At 38.2% G+C, this 19,600-nt stretch overlaps 1 protein-coding gene across 5 annotated transcripts in view; it reads right to left on the bottom strand.

Moving 5' to 3' along the window:
• Nucleotides 1–19,600, bottom strand: part of TJP1 (tight junction protein 1) — a 66,589-nt gene that overhangs the window by 5,682 nt on the left and 41,307 nt on the right. For 3 of the 5 annotated variants that reach the window (XM_057371877.1, XM_057371878.1, XM_057371880.1), the window contains exons 10-25: nucleotides 17,681–17,786; nucleotides 16,706–16,856; nucleotides 16,078–16,186; nucleotides 15,241–15,460; nucleotides 14,671–14,855; nucleotides 14,439–14,534; nucleotides 13,923–14,005; nucleotides 12,708–12,918; nucleotides 12,064–12,164; nucleotides 10,675–11,028; nucleotides 10,014–10,265; nucleotides 8,330–9,229; nucleotides 7,907–8,001; nucleotides 7,197–7,421; nucleotides 2,225–2,400; nucleotides 1,114–1,555 (exon numbers count right to left, since the gene is read on the bottom strand). In XM_057371877.1, the coding sequence (XP_057227860.1) occupies nucleotides 1,114–1,555; nucleotides 2,225–2,400; nucleotides 7,197–7,421; nucleotides 7,907–8,001; nucleotides 8,330–9,229; nucleotides 10,014–10,265; nucleotides 10,675–11,028; nucleotides 12,064–12,164; nucleotides 12,708–12,918; nucleotides 13,923–14,005; nucleotides 14,439–14,534; nucleotides 14,671–14,855; nucleotides 15,241–15,460; nucleotides 16,078–16,186; nucleotides 16,706–16,856; nucleotides 17,681–17,786 (3,706 nt within the window). The remainder of the gene's footprint in view (nucleotides 1–1,113; nucleotides 1,556–2,224; nucleotides 2,401–7,196; nucleotides 7,422–7,906; nucleotides 8,002–8,329; nucleotides 9,230–10,013; nucleotides 10,266–10,674; nucleotides 11,029–12,063; nucleotides 12,165–12,707; nucleotides 12,919–13,922; nucleotides 14,006–14,438; nucleotides 14,535–14,670; nucleotides 14,856–15,240; nucleotides 15,461–16,077; nucleotides 16,187–16,705; nucleotides 16,857–17,680; nucleotides 17,787–19,600) is intronic. The other 2 variants (XM_057371882.1, XM_057371881.1) reach the window with 1 other exon arrangement.

The following is a 19,600-nucleotide window of genomic DNA, read 5'->3' as shown; positions in this document are numbered from 1 at the left end:
TTCAGCTAGAACTCAGACCACCTGAATCTTGTGTTTCCAGCTGCCTGCTTCTGGCATTCTACGGAAAGAGCTTATCCCAGCTACACACTCCAGCTTCACCAAAGTTAATGCAATTAACATCTGAAAGTTTATTTTTCATCCCCAAACCCCATTCGGACTTTAATACCGTAAGAACTAGTAATTCTTATTCAAGTCACACTGAACCCTTCTATTTTTATATATACTGAAAACAAAGATTGTAAAAAAGAAAAAAGATTACACACGTTTTTCCGGATTACCAGGCTCTAACTAAAGAGAAACTCATAATTTCAATGTACCTTGATGAAGATTTCAGAACAGTTTCTAAAGCATTTCACTCCAAGAACCAGTAATTTTAAAATGTAGCAGTCTACAGAACTATGTAACATAAAACTTTTCTCAGGTGCTTAGGAACAAGTAGGACAAACAGCAAAATCTAAACTCTGGTGCACACACTATTATTATTTTGAAATAAAACATCAATAAAACAGTTCTGCAAAWCTTAGTGAAAAGAATTTAGTAAATCAGCAGATAGCTTAAGATTGTAACAATATTTGTTGCTCTTGACACAGCTCCTACAAGCTAAAGCATGTTAGGCAAGAACATGCAGCAATTAAACAGTTGCTGGTTTACCTCACAAGTGAAGACCATCAATGCAAAAAAGCAAAACTGCAAAAGTTACCTTCTCTTTTCACACCTATTTTTAAAGTATCCCTATGCACATGTACCGTAAGGTGTCTCTAAGCGCACAACCAATACAACTTGGTGCAATAGCTATCCTTAGAAATTAATTCCATTTTCTGGAAACAAATTGTGAGGACAAATGATAATTATCTATCAGAGAATTTATATTTGGATATGAGAAATAGGAAATAAAAGCCACGCCACTTTCTAGCAACAGAATGCAAGACGGTACAGGGACATAGGATGCATTTTAAGAATCTATCCTTTAGCAGARTTTAGAATCACAGTATCAATCTTTCAACTATAACATCACCGGAAATTGGAAGCAGAATAAAAAAAGCTGTATTTTTTCACAAGTTCCACAGATGATCTATAGATGCGCAAGTGGCAAGAAAAAAAGCAGCAGCTTACCTTACAGGAATGGCTTTAGGCACAGCATTAACATTATTTGGTTGATATTTAGGCTTGTCGACTTGTACAGCATAGGTGTCCATTCCACTCTCAAACTCGGGAGGCTGCGATGAGCTGTGTGCTTTCAAAATTGGTTGAGGAGAATTTGAAGATTTTGATGGCAACTCTGGTTTATGCTGAGCTTCATTTGGCAAGAGATTATGGTTGAATTTGGGACTTTCAAACTTGCGCTCAAAGGGCCGTGCAGCGCTCGTGTAAGGTTTGGTTGAGAAGCGGTTGTAGGAAGGAGTGACRGTTTTCTGAATCTGCTCAGTTCCATTAACAGGGCCTTTGTCAGGGAAGCTTTTCTGAGGGTAAAACGTGGACTGCACAGTGTCCTCTCTGGAGGATCTGAAAATTGCTGACTTATTCTGAGGTGCAGGAGRGTCAGACACGGAGTTAACTACAAAGAAAATGAGAACACCAGGACTTGTCAGTAACCATGAAAAGTGTCTAGTCACATGCATGTGGCATAAGAATATGTTTTAGTCAATTCTTAATCTTCAGTATAAAACATATACAGGTTTAAACTTAGCTCTCTTAGATCATCTATCCTCCTACTGTATTTTGTACATTCAGACAAGTTATCTAACATTTCATTAATGCTGGAGACAATGATATGACCTCCAATAAAAATGTTAGATTAGTTTGTATCATGCTCAAAGCCCCAGAAGACCAGTAYGAAAAAACCATTGTGTGCTTGCACAAACCAGAAAATTCAATTGAACTGGGCAATCCCCTCAATGTGAAAGTGAAAATCACTTTTCAGTTTTTAGAAGCCTATAACCATTACTCACATCAAAAGAATTCTGGTCCAAAGTGCACGGAGTTTTATTTCATCTTTGCTGAGACAACTATAGGTACTACTAACACCTTGTTTCAGACAGAATTACAAAGTAATTTCACTACAGTAAGAAAATCTCACTACAGTAAGAAACTATTTTCAATAATACTTATTCCAAGTTTCAGTTAGAGAACAACATAGCTGCCTGTGTAGACATGCTGAAGCAACCACACAAGCACCTGGTAAGCACTAGCTGTTACCACATAGGTCAGCTTTGTAACTGCTCACCTTCAGAAAGTGCAGGCTTGTGGTGTGCTGGGAGAGACAGGACAGGACTGTTAATGGACTGTGGCTGTGTGTACTGGACTGAAGGAGCAGGAGGAGGAGTTGTAACTTGAGGGATCGGCTCATAGCGTTTTTCACCAACAGGTCTATCCAATGTTTCGGTATCACTTGGCTTCCCCCTATTGAAATAGAATTAAAAAACAAACATTTGATGGCTTGGTTCCTCATGGCTCCTGTATTCACTGATATTTTGTCTTCTACGATCATCTGATTTCCATCTCTTCCTATAAACATTAAAACATTATTTTCTTGAATAGCCTGTCTCTAGTATAAAAACATTTATTGATAAGCACAAGAGAGTCAGACAACATTGACCTTTAGAAGATTAGTAACACAAACCAAGGCAAACAAAAGGCAGATGACATTTCAGGTGTATTTGCATAATTGCCTACTAGATCTTAATTTTTCAACTAATTTGGAGTAATTTCAATAAAAGTGTTTTCTAATTTCATGGGTCTCCAAAATAAAACCATCAATCCTCTTTTTTGGGGRGGTTGTTTTTGAAAAGCCTAATTAGCCAACAGGTCAATGGATTCTAGTATAAKTCTAAATACACCTAGTATTTGAACAATGCCATCTTAATTAGAAATGTAATCAGCTTAAGCTTCACTAGCTTTATGTGCATAGAGTAGGTAACTTTAAAAGCTTATTTTCAAAACATTTTTCTTATGCTAAAAATACTTATCCACAAGTTTATTTCAAGAAATGATTGATTTCACAAATACCAGTAATTTTTGATTGCAATATATCTATTGCACTTAATTCCAGAATTTGTGTTTCAAATTTTAAGTGCACATAATGCCTGTGATGAAATGTAACAGTGAGAGGACACCTGAAAACATCCTCACATCAACAACAGTCTTACCACTTGATGTTCCTTTTCAAGTAGCCATAGCTAGTGTATGAGCCAAGAAATCTAGGTGATGGCAAAGCAAACAGCAATAGAAGAATGAAAGAAAACAGTCATTCTATCTTGAGCCTATTATTTCTTCACACTTWTTATGTTAGTCCTAGCAGCTGTCATATGACAAGGTTGTTGAAACAAAGAGACACCATTCACTGAGAGATTTCTGACAAAACCTTCACCGTATGCATATGTGCAATGATCAGATACTATAGTCAATATGAGATTTGGTCAGTGAATTAGGAAGTAGTCAAGATCTTGCACTGGCAGATACTAAAAGCACAAATAAGATTACAGTAAGACATTTGSTTGCAATCTGTATAAACAAAGTTATTCCACACATTGAAAGAAATGAACAAAATATAAATCCCATATCCTAACCATCTCTCACTTATGGTTCCATCTGAAGTAACTTTTTCTGTCACAACATTCCTGAAGGACAGTAGTTTTGTACTGCACTGCAGATCATGTGCTGAGGATACATTCATAGCAACTGCTCCTACAGTGCTATCAGCTCATCCAGCAGCAAACGCCCACACCATAAAATGCTTCTGGTTGTGTTAAACAATATCTGAAAGGACACCTTAGAACTCTGCACCAATACTAGGAAAGACAGAGAACCTTAAGTGTACTGATRTYTTYGCTTGATTTTTAACACCTACYTTGCTTAYACCTAGCAAGAAAATACATAGTRCATGAGGACAGGTTCCCTCATTCCCTCATTTTCTGTATGCCCATAGAGATTTAACAGGCAACAATTCTAGACACCAACCATCTCAGTGCTTCAGTATGCAATGAAACTAAAAAAAGTGCTGATAACTTTTAAAAGGCTGCTTGATGACCACATGAGATGAATGAGATGATCAGTGATATAAACAGCATTTAGATGAATGTATCTCTAAAATCAGTGCTGCAAAAAAGAGATAATTTTAAATCTATCCTGTGGRCTTCCATTCCCAGTAATTTTATCTGAAGCCATTTATCCAGCAACAGGAGTCATTACTGCATGCTCACTCACTGTTGCCTTTATTCCAGGGGGGCAGCAGCTGCTCTAAGCAAAGTGCCCACCTGGAATCACCACTTCCCACAGGGAGACAGGAACCAGCAATGGAAGCCCTGCAGAAGCCCACCAAAAAAACCCAACACACTACAGAGCTGATGARAACTGCTTGTCAGCTTCCCAGGGAACAAAGAGAAGTGGGAGGGCAGTACATTTTGATGTAGAGAGAAGAGCACAAAGTTGTGTTTAGCAGGAAGCACATTCTGTCACAGGCTCCTGMYCGAGGGTCAGACACAATCCCATACACACTGCTCAGAACCACAGTGATCCCTCACAGCTTCCAAATGTATAAATGAAGTTCCCTTAACTATCGATAGGCTTTTTTATGACYTGTTCCCCACTTAATTACAAAGCTGCTACTTTAAATTCAAAGGAAGCAGAAATGAATGCCAAGACTGAACCCGTGAGGCTATATATATAGGTTATAACCCGCAGGCTTATAACCTGGGGCTACAATACAAGCTGCATTGCTGATCTTCATTGAAGTCCAGCAAAAGGAYACTCAGGAGTCTGAATGCTGCCCCTCAGCACCTCCTCAGCTGAGGCTCCTTTGAGTATTCTCCTCTGCTCAGCACAGAAACTCACTGAGTTCTCACTGCAGCACATCAGGCTAAAGSAGGGAACTACAATTAACCAAGCAGCAACAGATCCACTGCTCTCTGCCATGGGGTTATCTGCTGCAAATTGCTTCAACCTCATCCACTGAAACACACCCATTTACAAGTTCTACTGTTTTCTCACATTAAGAGAAACCATCCCTTATTCTACAGCTCCTGACAACTGTAACATGCAGATATGGCATTATCCCTATAAAGAAGCTTTAGCAATGGCATAAATTTCCTAAATTATGAAAATAAACCTCTAACAAAATAAAAGAGTACAATAATTTGTAGTGGAAAAAATACATACTGTCACCACACTTAGTGGCAAAGAACTTCACATAATTTGATGTTTCAYATTAATATTTAACACTAAGAAAGTTGTTGCAATTACTCATGAATAAATAAAATCTGTCCTCTGTACCCAGAATACATTATACAGATTATTCAGAAGCAAGAGATTGCATAATCAACAGTTCCTGTATAATCCAAATTTAGTCCYGTTTATTTTTAGAAGAATTTATTCRCAGAATAGCAATTACCATAGAAATTCACTGGGAAACAAGATTAATACTGAGCAAGTAACAGGAACAAGCTGGTAAAAGGAGAGTCCTAAGTAAAAATGCTTTCTCAAGACAGCAGTTGGTTTGTGTTTCCACACAAAGACATTACAGTGTACTAGAGGCAACACTGTCCAACTGAGAAGCATTCCTGTTTCTCTCTTTCCACTTACATTAATATTTTAGTATTTGTCTATTTGCACTGGACTACCCTGGGCAAATTTTTCTTTCTCATGTCTGTCCCTTCCTGTTAAGGGTTACATTCTTTCACAAAGCAAAAACACAACACATGTTTGTCCCCCACGATACATGAAATTGTCAGCCTTAAAACCAGTGTTATCTTACTCCTCTGTGGCAGTAAGAGGTCACCTTCCCATAAGTGCAAGCCCTGAAGTTACACACTAACTCACAATCAAAACAAAACCATGACTGAGCCAAAGAACACAAGTGTCACAGCAGACAGAAGCATGGAATAACCTCTCTCAAACATCAACTGTTCTGCAGCAAAAATTCAATAGCTGTGTCTATCCGTCATGCTTTTCACCATGACAACACTCCAGAATAACAAATGTACAATGAAAGCTTACTACACTCTCCATCTGAAGACTTTTACAATCCTCACAATTACTTGATGAAAGCTCTGAATACTTCTCCCAAAGCATGACTTGCATTTTCAATGGTAACACAGTTGATTCCTACAGACCAAAATGGATCATCTGTAGGTAACATTGCTTTTTGTGTGTGAGACTGGTATTTTCAAAATTACTGCAATGAGGCCAGTCAGGACAGTTTTCTTAGGTCTGTGCMTATGATGCCCAGAGAGCAGAAGAGCTAAACTCTCACCTTTCTACCAGAAGACACCAGGCAAGTGAAAAGGAAGGATGAGAAGCAACGCTGCCTGAGAATCAGAACTGGTTACAGATACCCAATATAGACTTCATTAGGAAAAAGGAAAGTGAAACCTTTAAAACGTACCAAGCTTTTTGAAATACTCCAATATTCTCAGTTCACAGACACTGGAAGACYACAGACAATGATCAAACAAATAAGAACAGGATTCCCACGTCCCAGCTCAAATCCTCTAAGACAAGCACTGGAACATGGTGCATCAAGTACATGAAAGACACCTTGCACATACACTTAACATGATAAAACTGCAGCTTGCTAGTTCACTATTTTATTCTAAAGATCTCATTTACATTAAGGCTGCCAGATTTTCAGCTTGACCTGAATAGTCCATGTTTCAAGCAGGAATACAACCAAAGCCTTCAAAAATGCCCAATTTTCAGGCTGCATTGCAGTAAGACATGCTAGCTTTTCACAGTAACAGCTACAAACGTATTATTACAGTTTGAATCAAAACAAATTTAGATAACTGTGGAGAGTATTCAAAAAATTTGTGTAAGTATCCTCCAAAATAGCCAGCTCTTTACCTGAGCTAAATCTGTGTATGAGCTTTCACACAATTTCTGTATCAAAATGTTCCAAATCAAGGAAGCAAAACAATACAGGAAACAGATGTTTCCATCAACAGATTAAATTCTGGCCTCTGCAATATTCCCTAAAGGCTCAGTTTCCTAATGTCAAACATGGCTAACAAGAACAAATGCAAGCAGAAAGTGTTTTTAAACTAAAGCTACACCAAAGCAGAGAAACAGACTTAATTAATACGAAATTTAATTTCAGTACCACAAGTCCCTGGAATTCCATTGAACACAGGAAGGATTTCTATTGTAGTCTTACTTGCCTCTCTCCTTTTTCRAATTAAAAAAGCCAAACAACCCAAACTTACTTAGAATAATTGCTGAAATTCAGCTGATTCTGTGAATGTATTGGTTTGGTGGGCTCAGAGTGATGGCTGGCAGGAACCTGTGCCGATGGCTTATTTTCAAAACTCCTGCGATCGAAGTAGGAGAGCTGCTTCCGGTAATACTCCTCATCTTCCTCAGGATCATAATGGTTGGAACGCACAATGTCTTCAGGTGGCTTCACTTGAGGTCTCTGTGGTTCTGGGGCCCTAACCAAGAATAATAATACACAGTTGCCTTGCCCATTTGAACAAGYATAGTACAATTCTATTTTATAACCCAGCTAGTAATAAAGTAATGAATGTGTATTCACACCTTTTTACCCATATTGAATGGAAATTAGACAGCTGTGACATATCACTAGGAAATAAAATCCTTATAATCCTTATCATTTCCCTTATACCTTACCTTTTACCTTGTTTTGCTTTCTAATTATCTCAATTAACTATCAAAAAAAGTAAAACAGAAATACTTGGTTTCTTCCTCAAAAACTCTGAAAAAACATGATGCCTGTCCCCCACTTCCCAGCAATCACACCCATGAGAACTGACTTGATTCCCTGCTTTACTACTGAGACACAAATCATACCAGCACACTGACTCCTGTCTGCAATTTCCAGTTTGAAACACTAAGATGTGTTTCTGAACATTTTCAACTCATATTGAAAGCTAAATTTAATCAGTTGTGCATCTACCTGTAAGTTGTTTTCTCGTGCTCATACTGGCTTTGAGAAGTTGGTTTGGGACCACTCACACTTGTGAGTGCAGGCTTAGGTGCTAGTTCTGGAGGCTGTAAAGAAAAGCACAGCATAGTCTCTTTAAACTCTTAACATCTAGAAAGATAAAGCACTTTAAGAAAACTAAGGCTACCTTCCCTTCTCCCAGAAGAAAAAACAAATACTAGCAAAAGAAAAATTAGAGGAGTTTCCAGAATAGCAAGATCCCTGGCAGTGWTTTCACACAAAGTGTTCAGCTTTTGCTTTTAAAATATACCACATTTAGGTTGCTAAAATGCTATTTCACAAGCAGTAAAGCTTTGCTTCTGAGACAATATTTTACTCCTTGCGATGCAGTCTCATTAGYAAAAAAGCAGCAACTAAAAAACCTAAATGACTTACCTTGACAGCTGACGTATCACTCGTATCCTTCATTTTTTCCAAAGATGGGGATCTTCTCCTTTCAAATATCTTTACCCTACTTCGCACAGACTGCGGTTTCATGGCTGGATCTTCTTCTTCCTCAGCTAGAGATGGTGGTGTAGGCAGTGGTTTACTGTTGGAAGGCAAAACTTCTGGTTTGGTTTGTGATGAAGCGGGAGGAGGAAGAGAAACACCTGAAGTGCCATGAGACGGCTCATATTGTCCAGCTTTAGCATTGTAAGCTTGAGGAGGACCTTGTTCATAGCCCCTTATATGTGGATCAAAGTACTGCTTGGGTTCAGGAGATCGAGACATGGCTGACTGGTATGGCTGGGCTTCTGCTTTGTACCTGCCATGGCTGTCGTATCCAACGGCGTGTTGATCTTCATATCGCACTTGTGGTAAGCTGAAGTTTTTGGGTGCATGCTCATAGCGAGGTCTGCCATCATAGCTCATTGCAGGGGATTCCTCAAAACGAGGTTGTGCTGGGTAATAGCTGCGTTCTGTGCTCTCTTCTAGATTTTGTCTGGAATCAAGATCCCTAGGAGGCTGGTTTTCATAAGCTGTTCTTGTTTGGTTATAGGGCTGTTTCTCCTCATAGTATGTCCAGTGCTCCTCATAGGGAGGCACACGGTCCTCGTAATGTAGACGAGGGTCATAACCACGAGAAAATTGATCTACATAGTTTGTAGAGTCATACCTATAGGTTGACTGTTCATAATCCCTACTCGGTTGTTTTTCTGCATACTGAGCCTGGGATTCATAGATCAGATTTGGGTCTCTTTCCTGTCTCTGTACTGGGTGATTAATTGCTGGCTGTTTTAAGACGTAGCTTTGTCTGGATGCTTCTTCATTAATGTATGGATCCTTTCGGTAGACCTGTTAGAGAGAGACACACTTGTCAAYTGAAATGAAGAGTAACTGCAGCTGCATTTGAAAGTAGCATTTTAAACAAACCTAAGTTTTAAATATTGGCTTTAATTTTGTTTAAAAGCAGAATAATTTGATGCAGATTTTTGCAACCAGAGGAAGCTGAACTTGGTGATTCAAGAGACCCTTTCAGTCATATTTTTAAGAATAAACATAAGTAGATTAGAAGAGAAAGACAAAGGTAATAGGCTCATGTTTGGGGTTTGGTGCTCAGGGTACACACACCCTTTTTTTCAGAGTGTGGGAAGAGTAGAAGTGAAATATACAAACAGACTATATATATAGTCTATATATTCACTATATATAGTGAAATACACGAACAGTTCCAGCACTGCTGAAGAAGTATACAGTCACTCAACAMATTGCACTCAGCTCCAAGATCAATGATCTGGCATGATTTAAATTTTAGTGAAATAAGATTTTTCTCAAGGCCTCATTAACAGGAGAATGTTGACAAGCTAAGAAAGTCACATGTAAAGTAAAATCAAAATACAGAATGCAGCCCATTTTAAAAAGYCATCTTTTTGAGAAGTGAAAAGGACAGAGTTTGAAGCCATGCACACAAAACATTACATGATGCTTAGCAATTCAGATSAACTGTTTTTTATAACCTGCATCATTTTCTTATAGGAATAAAAAAAATTGGAAGGAATTCTTCAAACAAGTGCAAAACAAAATCATGTGCTAGCTTGATGTATAGCAGGAAATCAGCACAACAATGTGGCACAGGTACCTTTGGTGGATCTATRTGCGGCGGTAAGGATGATGGCTCTTGGTCTCTTAGTACTATATGAGCTCCCTCAGTACTCGGTGTTCTTAAGGGGCCCGCTTGTGGTTGGTAAGAGTTGTAAGGAGCAGCAGTAGGCTCCTCCAGTCTGACATTAGTTAGGTTTACATTAGCATTTACTGCAGAGGCTGATGAGGTTGCAGGGTTTGATTCAGGCGACGGGGAAAGGTAAGGGACTGCAGGTGAGGCTTCTGCTTTCTGTGAAGTGTTTAAAATATTTTAAATATACTGCTATTGAATCAATGTATGACTTTCTGATTTATATTAAAATAATTTAAGTGATGCACTGACCAATGCAGCTAGATGTAGAATGAAATGTACTGAAAAGTATCATGCACTAGCACTTCCAGAAAKTCATTAGGTTGAGGATTATAAAAGCAAAACATTTAATCAAAGTAGAATGGTACTTCAATCCCCCTCCTGTCAATGAGTCACTAAAACAGGYAGGGCAAGCKGATTCTCCAATTCATTGTAATGTAKCTGTTGACAGATTTTTGTATGCACACACGACACAGGTAAGCAGAACATAAATGGACATTTCTTGTTCAAGACAACTTGAAACCCTAAGTAAATGTATAATGGTCAGTGTATAAAATTACTTTCTTACCGGCTGAGTAGTAGTTGTCTTAAATCCTGAAGAGTCTATTCTGAGATTTGGCTGTGGCTGAGCTTGAGATGCATAAGCAGGGTAATTCTGAGTYTCATGATGCATTCCAGAAGAATCYTCTCGAACAGGTTCAGAAGAGCGTGTAATAGCAGATTCAGGAGGAGTCCCAACCTCATCATTCARAGTTTCATCCAGTTCTTGATCAGTATAAGCACCCCCTTCTGTGTCTGTGTCTTCGTAGTCAGATGTGTGTCTGCTGTCTGTGCTGTACATGGAATACTCACTGCCGGGAGCGGAGAGGTAAGAAAGGCGGTCATCGTGTAAGTCAAGATCATCACTTGTAGCACCATCTGCCTGTGGCAAACAAAATTAGGGTACACATTTATTGAAATACCTTTTCAAGAATACCCTGRTTTTGCAATGTAAAACTTGGGAATTTTATCAAATTCAGTATCAATAATACCACAAGGGACAACGAATCAGGTTTCTATTGCTGAATATGTTAAGCTTAGACCTAAAAGACTTACCTGCAGCCTAGCTCTTTGAATCATTTTACTAAGAGSCTAGGCAACTCTCAGTGTAAGGGASAGGGGGATTGATAYATGTGGACAATGCACTAAGTGTTTGGAAAAATACAGAGCTGCACTTCAAAGTGGTATTATCATATTGGAATCATTACTTTGCAGGTACATATAAGGAGCCAYGGTCTAATTCAGATCTAAATAAGAAACCCATAGCAATAGCTGATTCACCATTTACTTACTTCTTGTTGGCACTTCATTTGAAAATAGCTGTTCAAGAGGATGGATCTAACGTGCAGTGTAACATGCAGCTTGAGAAGTTAAATGGTGTTTTTGTGGGGAACATAGCATACTAACTTGTGATTTTGCATCTGTTTGTTTCCTCACAAGTGTTCTCAGGTCAGAAAGAACATGAATATGCCACTTGCTTTCATAATAATGAAAAATACATTCCATCATCAGGCAAGCCCAGCCCTGAGAACCCATGCAATGAAATAACCAGAAGTTCTTTGATGAAAACCCATCCAATCCCCACAAAATCTTTACAGCATTAATATATCCTCCAGTTACCAGTGCCAATGAGCAAATGCTCCCTTACTACACTGTTACATGCATAAGGGCAACTGTGCAGCTCCCATTAACACATTAAGTGCTCTAATACAGTGACAAATCAATTTTGGGCAGTTCATACAGCCATGAGGCATCACCGCTTCAGCTCTTCAAATGATAGTTAAAATTAGGAAAAAAGAAAATTAAATTTCATTCCACAAACACCTTCCCCTATCTGTAACACCAGTTACAATGAAAAAACAGAAAACCTCTAATGAATACAGTTTTGCCATTTCCCCCCAGACATATTATTTCTTACCTTTCCTTCTGAAACCCACACTAGTTGGTTCTGTTGTTGCTGAATTGCTTCTTTAAGAGCTCCATACCATCCCTCATTCATTGAATTCAAGTTAATGGTAGCTAGAAGTACAGTAAATTAGTTTGACTTACGATTTCTGCAGAACTAAAACAGGGATCTGTACCACGAGTAATAAAAGCAACATAAACGGGTAGGTTAAAACTATGGGATTTAAACAGTAATGTAAACATTAGTATCTGAAGCAACATTAAGGCCTGAWGTGGTTTAGGATGATGTATCCCACAGGAAACACTGAACTAACAGTAGCTTGGAATAAAGAGAGGCTTGAGTTTAGCCAGACTAAAACAATAAAGCTACATCATTTTCCTATTTATTCAAGTTTTGATTTTGGCTGATGATCCTGCAAAGCCACAAGATCTATTAGAAATGTCATTTTGATGTTTCAGATTGYTTTACATTTGTGCAATCATGCACAAATGATGCACACACCAATTAACTACTGGTAATTGAATGGGGAAGCCTGAGCAAGTCCGTCGCTGCTTGACTTAGTCCATTTGCAGAAAATTCTGGAGGAAAATAAGCTTCTCCCATGTTTCCTCCCCTTGCCTCTCAGAAATTCTAATCCAGTCTGTCTAATTACTTACTTGTGAAGAGATGGTGATTATTTTTGCGGAGCTTGTGAGCTCTTTCATACAGCTTTCTGGCACTTTTTCGTGATTCTGGGCACAACCTCATTCTCATGGTCTTTACTCCCTGCTTAGAATCAGGATTTAGGAACACTACAATAGGATACCACTGGGCATAATTCAGACGGTCCACTGCATTAGGAGTGACATCTAATAAAGCRTGTTTGTCCTGTTGTGACAAAAAGGACAGAGACAAGAAAGTGATTAATTTATAGACTACATGAAATTTTTTTAACATACTCCACAAATTGAAACAATGCATTTTGTAAAGGTAATACAAAATCATTCTCCWATTTGAATTATCAGAATAACAAAAACCAAACCAATTCCAATACCAGCCTGCACAGGCATATACATTTTGAACTGTAGGACTGACTGCATAACTCTACGATTTTTAATATTTAACTCTATTTTTAAAAAAYCTTCTCAAAGTAAGCTGACACTGAACCAAAAATAAGCAGTTTCCTATTAGCATTCAGTAAATCGGAAAAAAATCAAAGACSGRAACACAAGGCATAGTCCTATTAAACACCTCTATTTTCCTTAAAAAAATCAGAAAAAAAAAAATCTGAATGCAGAACTTGGCCAGCTTTCATTCAATGCAAACAAGCACACAGCATGCACTATCATCTACTTTGCTGCTGTAAGAGCTTCCCCCCCCCCCCCCCCCGCATACCTCAGCATCTAAAAGGTTTTCAGTTTGTTTTTCAAGTAAGGAAATAAAAAAAGTGAGCCTCATATAATGCATTTATTTTAGAAGTTGTAAGGATATTAAGGAAGGGAGACAGAAGAATCCTTTCCCTTAGTCCTCACACCAAAAAATTATGTGAAGTGATCAATTTGTACACTGGGGTAGGGGAAAACTCCATAAATAAAGTAACCATTTCTAGCTATAAATGTTACACCATGGCTTTAAATGAAAGAGGAAACAGTTTAAAAGAGCCTTAATGGAGAGAGGACAACAGTCTCTGGAACAAAGCCTAGAAGAACATCCAGGCTGAAGTTATTAACATGGAGAAGGAGATGAGGGGTGGTTTGTTTTTTYTAATTAACCAACAGAGAGATGAGAAAGTTATTTTTAAAGCAAACACAGCAAGTTATCATTCTACACTGAAAACACCCTTTACATCAGTTTTACTTTCCTTTACTTTCCAGAGACAATAAAAGACTTACTCTATCGATTATCTGCTTTATAGTGTGGAGACGAATAATGCCAGAACTACGTTGGTCAGTACCAGCATCTCTTGGTTCACTTTCTGGTAAAGAGGACACAGGAAAAATCTATTATAAGTTTACAACATACTCGACATTCCCTCATTAAGATAAAACAAACTCATAAGATAAAACTTCATAGCTCAAGTTGTCAATTCAGATTGAAGACACTTCTGATTACAAAKAATACATGAAAGTCTACCTACCATTTTGGCCATAAAAATTGTATCTTTACAAAAGCACTTAGAAATAGGATAAAGTAGAGAATTAAAATGAAATTTGAGGTGGTTATAAATACAATGAATATTTCTTCAGAAAGGATCAGCACCAATGTAGTGGAAGAACTCATATTTAGTCTGTTCTTTTACATTGTTTCTACATTATTACTTCAGTTAATGTATWTAACAAGGCATTGACAATCTAGCCAAGGAAAGCTTGACTATTTCCTAACTGCAGAAAAACCTGATCTCAACTTACTTGCAATTTGAAAGATATCTGGTTCTTCTCTAGCAAGTTTCTCCCGTGCAACATCGGCTATTGGACCAAAAATGGTTACAGGTCTGAGAAACCCAGCTAGAATTGAAGCAAAAAAGCAAGTCAAGATATAGTGATTGCTTAAACCAAATGCAAGATACGCTTTAACTACACTGGCTCTTCCAAGCCAAACCACACAAACCTGTAATGTGCACCAGTAAGAGTAAAGCCATACCTTCCCGAAGAACAACTCTTTCATAGGCAGGAAACTTGGTCTGAACAGGCTGGGCAGAAAGATCTTCTCTGCTTTTCCGGAGATTTCTTTTTGAGCTCCGCAAGCCTCGGAATCTCCARAAGTCTGCTCGGTCTCCTCCTGCTGTCTTTGGAAGCGTGTACTGTACACTAGCCAGCTGCTCAGCTCTAGGGTGACAATAAAGCCCAGTTATCAACAAGTCAGCTTCTGAAGTAATGCCTGACTAGTGAGATTACATTGTAAAAAACCACTGCCACTGGCTGAACCAAGCTTCTGYTGTTCCTGGATTAGGAACTACAAGACAACTATTGAGCCTGGTATCACATTCCTAAAACTTATTAGAAAAGAAAGTTTATTCSTGGACTGTGCAGAGTCAAAAGCAAATCCACAGATCACATATTTTACTTCAGTTTGTTTTAACACTTAAGTCACTTTTTCTTACTGAATACATTCTATAAACTTGGTCCTGCAGGGAAGTCAAATCATTCATTATACAGATACAACTCAAAATKGTGGGTTTGAATCAGCAATTAAAACATTGCAGGATCGTACCTGTTTTTGTTAGGTATGATACCTCTTTCCACTTCCTTATGATTCTTCCCAATTCGAATGGCCAGCCATGAACCCAACTTGCCATTGTACAACGTGTCCACCACCCGGAACACTTCACCTTTATTGAAACTTAGTCCATAAGGAGATTCCTTCTCATATTCAAAGTGAGTTCTGATATAGAAAGAATCCCCTACATCGGACTCAACAATGCGACGATAAACTGAAAAAAGAAATCCCAAAATATCAAGTGTTACATAAATTCAATGTAATGTTCATAAAAATTCCACAGAGCAATGCCTCACCTTAATTCTCCTTGTTCTAAATATACAACAATACTTCAAGAAGCCTTAATGTCTCAGAGCTGCTCTATTTTAAGCAGCGTAACTATTTATAGTAAACTCTACTAACATAAATTCAACATTTATTGYCAAAAATTTTATCCAAGTGCAAGCTTAGTTCATTCATCCTGGAAGAAATTAATCTTGAGAAAAGACATGTGTATGTACAAACACATCAGCATAATCACTCATTTTCAATGGCATAACTGCAGCTCACTCTTCTACTTCCTCCAAGGATCATGCCAAGACTTTTTTAGATGTTAAGAGGTTAGTTCTGAAAAAGTATTTTTTGTTTGGGGTTCTGTTTGTTTGTTTAGGGGGCTGGGGTGTGTGTACACTGTTACCATATCAGTCACTACTCCACTTGTAGTAGCCACCAAAGAATTTAACAGTCTAAGATGCCAATTTCCTGCAATCCAGCACTTTGTTACTATTCACTAGACGTTTTTATGCTGCTCCAAGCAGTCTATTACATCATTTCCAATATACAAGTATTTACCGTCTTTTTTCTTCTGTGCCAAAATGGTTACTTCTTCACCTTTAGGAAGATCAAGCAAAAAAAGGACAGCTTCTTCTCTGATGATGTTTGTGAAGTCTACATTATTTACCTGGTATCAACAAAGCAATCAGTTTGAATTAGCATATGACATTATTACAGAGATTTAATTATACAACAAGCAATCTAAATCTATTGCTACGATTTTGTCCTTACTCAATTTCATACTTACCAAGTTCATGTATCTCAGGATGCCTCTTGTACCTCTGAAAAGCCCCACTTCATTTCTCAATAAAAGCATAGCTTCCAGGATAATAGGGAGCTGTTCATTTCATACTCATTTTGTAGCACCTATATACAGCAGTAGCCCACAGAGCCCTCTGACAACTTAGTCACCCAGCATGAAATCAAACAACTTTATCAACTGAGCTAGTCTACAAAATTTGATGTAAAAAACTTACTAACCTTCCTAGCAACAGTACAGTAAAAAGAGATTGTGCTCCTAGTAATTCATCTAATAYACACAGAAAAAACCTGTATATGAACTACAAAGGCAATATATTCAATCCTAAAGAAAGAAAACCTACTTTGGTACAACAAAACATTTGTAATGTTAATGGTTTTGACATACCCTGAGTATCTGGTCCCCTTCCTCTAATCCTTCTTTTGCTGCAGGGCTGTCTTCCAGAACACCAGCTACAAATATGCCAACATCATTGCCACCTGCTAGTCGYAAGCCCACACTATCTCCTTTTCTGAATTTTACCAGTTTCATGCTTGGCCTAGAAATTAAGAAAATACTCCATTTAAAGGTGCACTTGCATAAAATATCCCAGTAAATTTGAAACATGCAAAGTAATCTGCCCAGATGTTAATTAGTGGATATTTTCCTATACATACAATTCACTGCTTATCAACTGCAGCATTRCAACATGCTCAATAGCACCACTCAAAAAAAACCCAGCTGCATGTACATGTTTAGTATGGTTTGTTTATCTTACACTCAYAGTGTTTAAGTGAGACACTGACACTCTCTTCCAAAAACATTCTTCCTTTTWAAGAGCTTTGCTGGCATACAGTTTTATTTTGGCTCTGAAGAGATCAAAATGAATTTGAGATGAAACCAAACTAAAATCTATTCTCATRTACACCAATGTCCATAAAGGAGATCCCAGCTGAAGCAGACTTMTTTCCATGTTGGGACATCGCACATTTCTGCAGTAATCTTTATTCACTGTTCTCCAATTATTATGGAAAATAAAGAATATGCTACAGTATCTTTCATCTCTGGAGATGGGGACAAGAAAGGAAGGGTGAGAATGCCCAGGAAGAGACAAAACCACCAAATTCTTGTCACCTGCTGRTTATTCTAAGTGCTAATTTCCATGGAACTAAATAGACTTGGAAATGGTATATTATACAGTGTAAGTGCCAACAAGGCTCAGGAATAAATCTCACATCTTCATCCTATTATTTGTGAGCAGAAGYGTCAGGAGAGCACATTGGACATAACATCAGAGCACATATACAGGTTACTGAGCACCCTGGATAAGTTTGGTTTGCTCAAGGACCAGGCAGGTTCAACTAGAGCTCAGAGATACGTTACCGAAGCATTCCATCTTCATGGGTTGAATTTGGTAAKGGACCATCAGATGGACTGACTGGTAAATCCACATCTGGCTGACCTCCTTGTGCATACACTGGCTTTGGTTCTATTAAAACACAAGAAGATTTCCAATGGCCACTAGGTCATTTAAARATGAGAATGTTAAGTTTAACATAAATAACACTTAGGTAATGATTTCTTCAATAGCTTTCCTCTACCMCCCTTGAACCCACTTAAAAGTGAAATACTAGCAAACTTACAATAACAGCAGATACTCTCATCATGCCATTCAGAGCAGTGTGATTACTGGCCTAATTATTACTTCAGTAAAAATTCCCAGACTTCCTTTTTACTTCATTAAGTACTTTGAACGACACAAAACTGCAAGAACTACAAGGCTTCGTGCACCAAGGCCATTKTCAACCCTTCTGTTTYTAACCTTAATTTACCTGCCCTAACTTCTTCGTTTACCATTGGTTCTCTTCATTCAAGAATTCAATTTTTTAAATAAAAACACCACCAAACCTCGACCTACTAATACATGCCTTGAGTTGGTGGTTCTTAGAGCTATGCACTTATTATGACTTTGCTGCAGTGCTTCTCTGAAGCTCCTGTGAGCAAACTGCCACTGCAGCCTCCCCTCAGCAGTGGGCACTAGCAGAGGCCCTTCTCTGATACAGGCTTGGTCATGTCACAAGAATTTATATGTAAGGCTTATCTTTGCACACTGGAAAAAAATTTATTTCAAACAAGGCTGACTTTGAACTAGTCTGTTCTTACATTCCCGGTCTTACCAACAACTGTGCCATCTTCCTTTCAAATCACTGAACGGACTAATTTGAAACTGAGAAGTCCAGGCAACAACTGGGTAATAATGCCTTTTTCTAGTATGACTCTGGTCATTCCCATATAGTAATCTAGTATTTTCCTTTAAGCCTTTAATGAACCCTTCCTTGGCCAAGTCTCTGATGATCCCTCTGAACAAATACTCTCCTCCCACTGTTCTTTGACACAATCAGCTATGACAGTCATCTTGCCCTTGCCCTTAGTCTAAGCAGCAACTGTCACAGATTCTGCCAATGACTTCTCTAAAATTTTCWTTGCACTCTTGAAAGATCCTCATTTCCCTAGAGCTTTCTGTGAGGCTGTTAAAGGATTATGCCCTTYGCTACACGTTTTTTATCTCAGACTATATATTATGGCAAGTTAATTTTATCTGCAGACATTAATTTAAATATTAGCTTTATGTACTRGMCGACAACTTCTCCCASCCAAACTAAGCATTTCCATGTGCCYCTTCTCATTCAAGCAGGAATAAAACATTTCTCCTTCCCCACCAAGCAACAAAATCCCCAAACCATCGCTTGCTAGTCCCTCAGACCAATTATCAATAYATTATTTTGGACTAAAAACCATCTTAAGGGTCTCCAATCCAGATGGATTTATATTATGCCAATTAAAAATCTTCAATATCTTACCAAAACTCAGAATTCWTCTTTCTAATCTTACTATCACATTACTTCATTTGCATCTCTTCATAACACTGCTGTACAAGGTCACCTCTTATGACAACCTTTTTAATAATGGCTGCTGTATCAGAAAAACTACTGTTCTTATTTTCAGGATCTTTCAGAGTCTATCRACATCATAACTCTTCCAGTTCTTCACCAATCTACTGACTACTACATGCAGGAGTGTCACTGCTCATCCCTTAGGTCCTCAAATATTTTCAAGCTYCAATGTGCTTTCTCTCACTGCACCCAGCCTTCCAAGAACAGCTCCCTATAAGCCAWCTGCACAGCTCCTTTCTCCACTTGTAGTTTCACTGAAGTGCCTCATTCTGTAAACAAAAATCTWGTAAGTCAGCCTGCCTGGAACAATGTCCTGTATCATCTTTTGGTTTTTTTCTTTTTGACACCA

The sequence above is a fragment of the Malurus melanocephalus genome, unplaced genomic scaffold (assembly GCF_030028575.1).
Source record: "Malurus melanocephalus ecotype Western Australia unplaced genomic scaffold, MMel_1.1 scaffold_160, whole genome shotgun sequence".
Lineage (NCBI taxonomy): Eukaryota > Metazoa > Chordata > Aves > Passeriformes > Maluridae > Malurus > Malurus melanocephalus.
The sequence above is the reverse complement of the archived record's forward strand: the minus strand, read 5'-3'. Positions and strand labels throughout refer to the sequence as shown.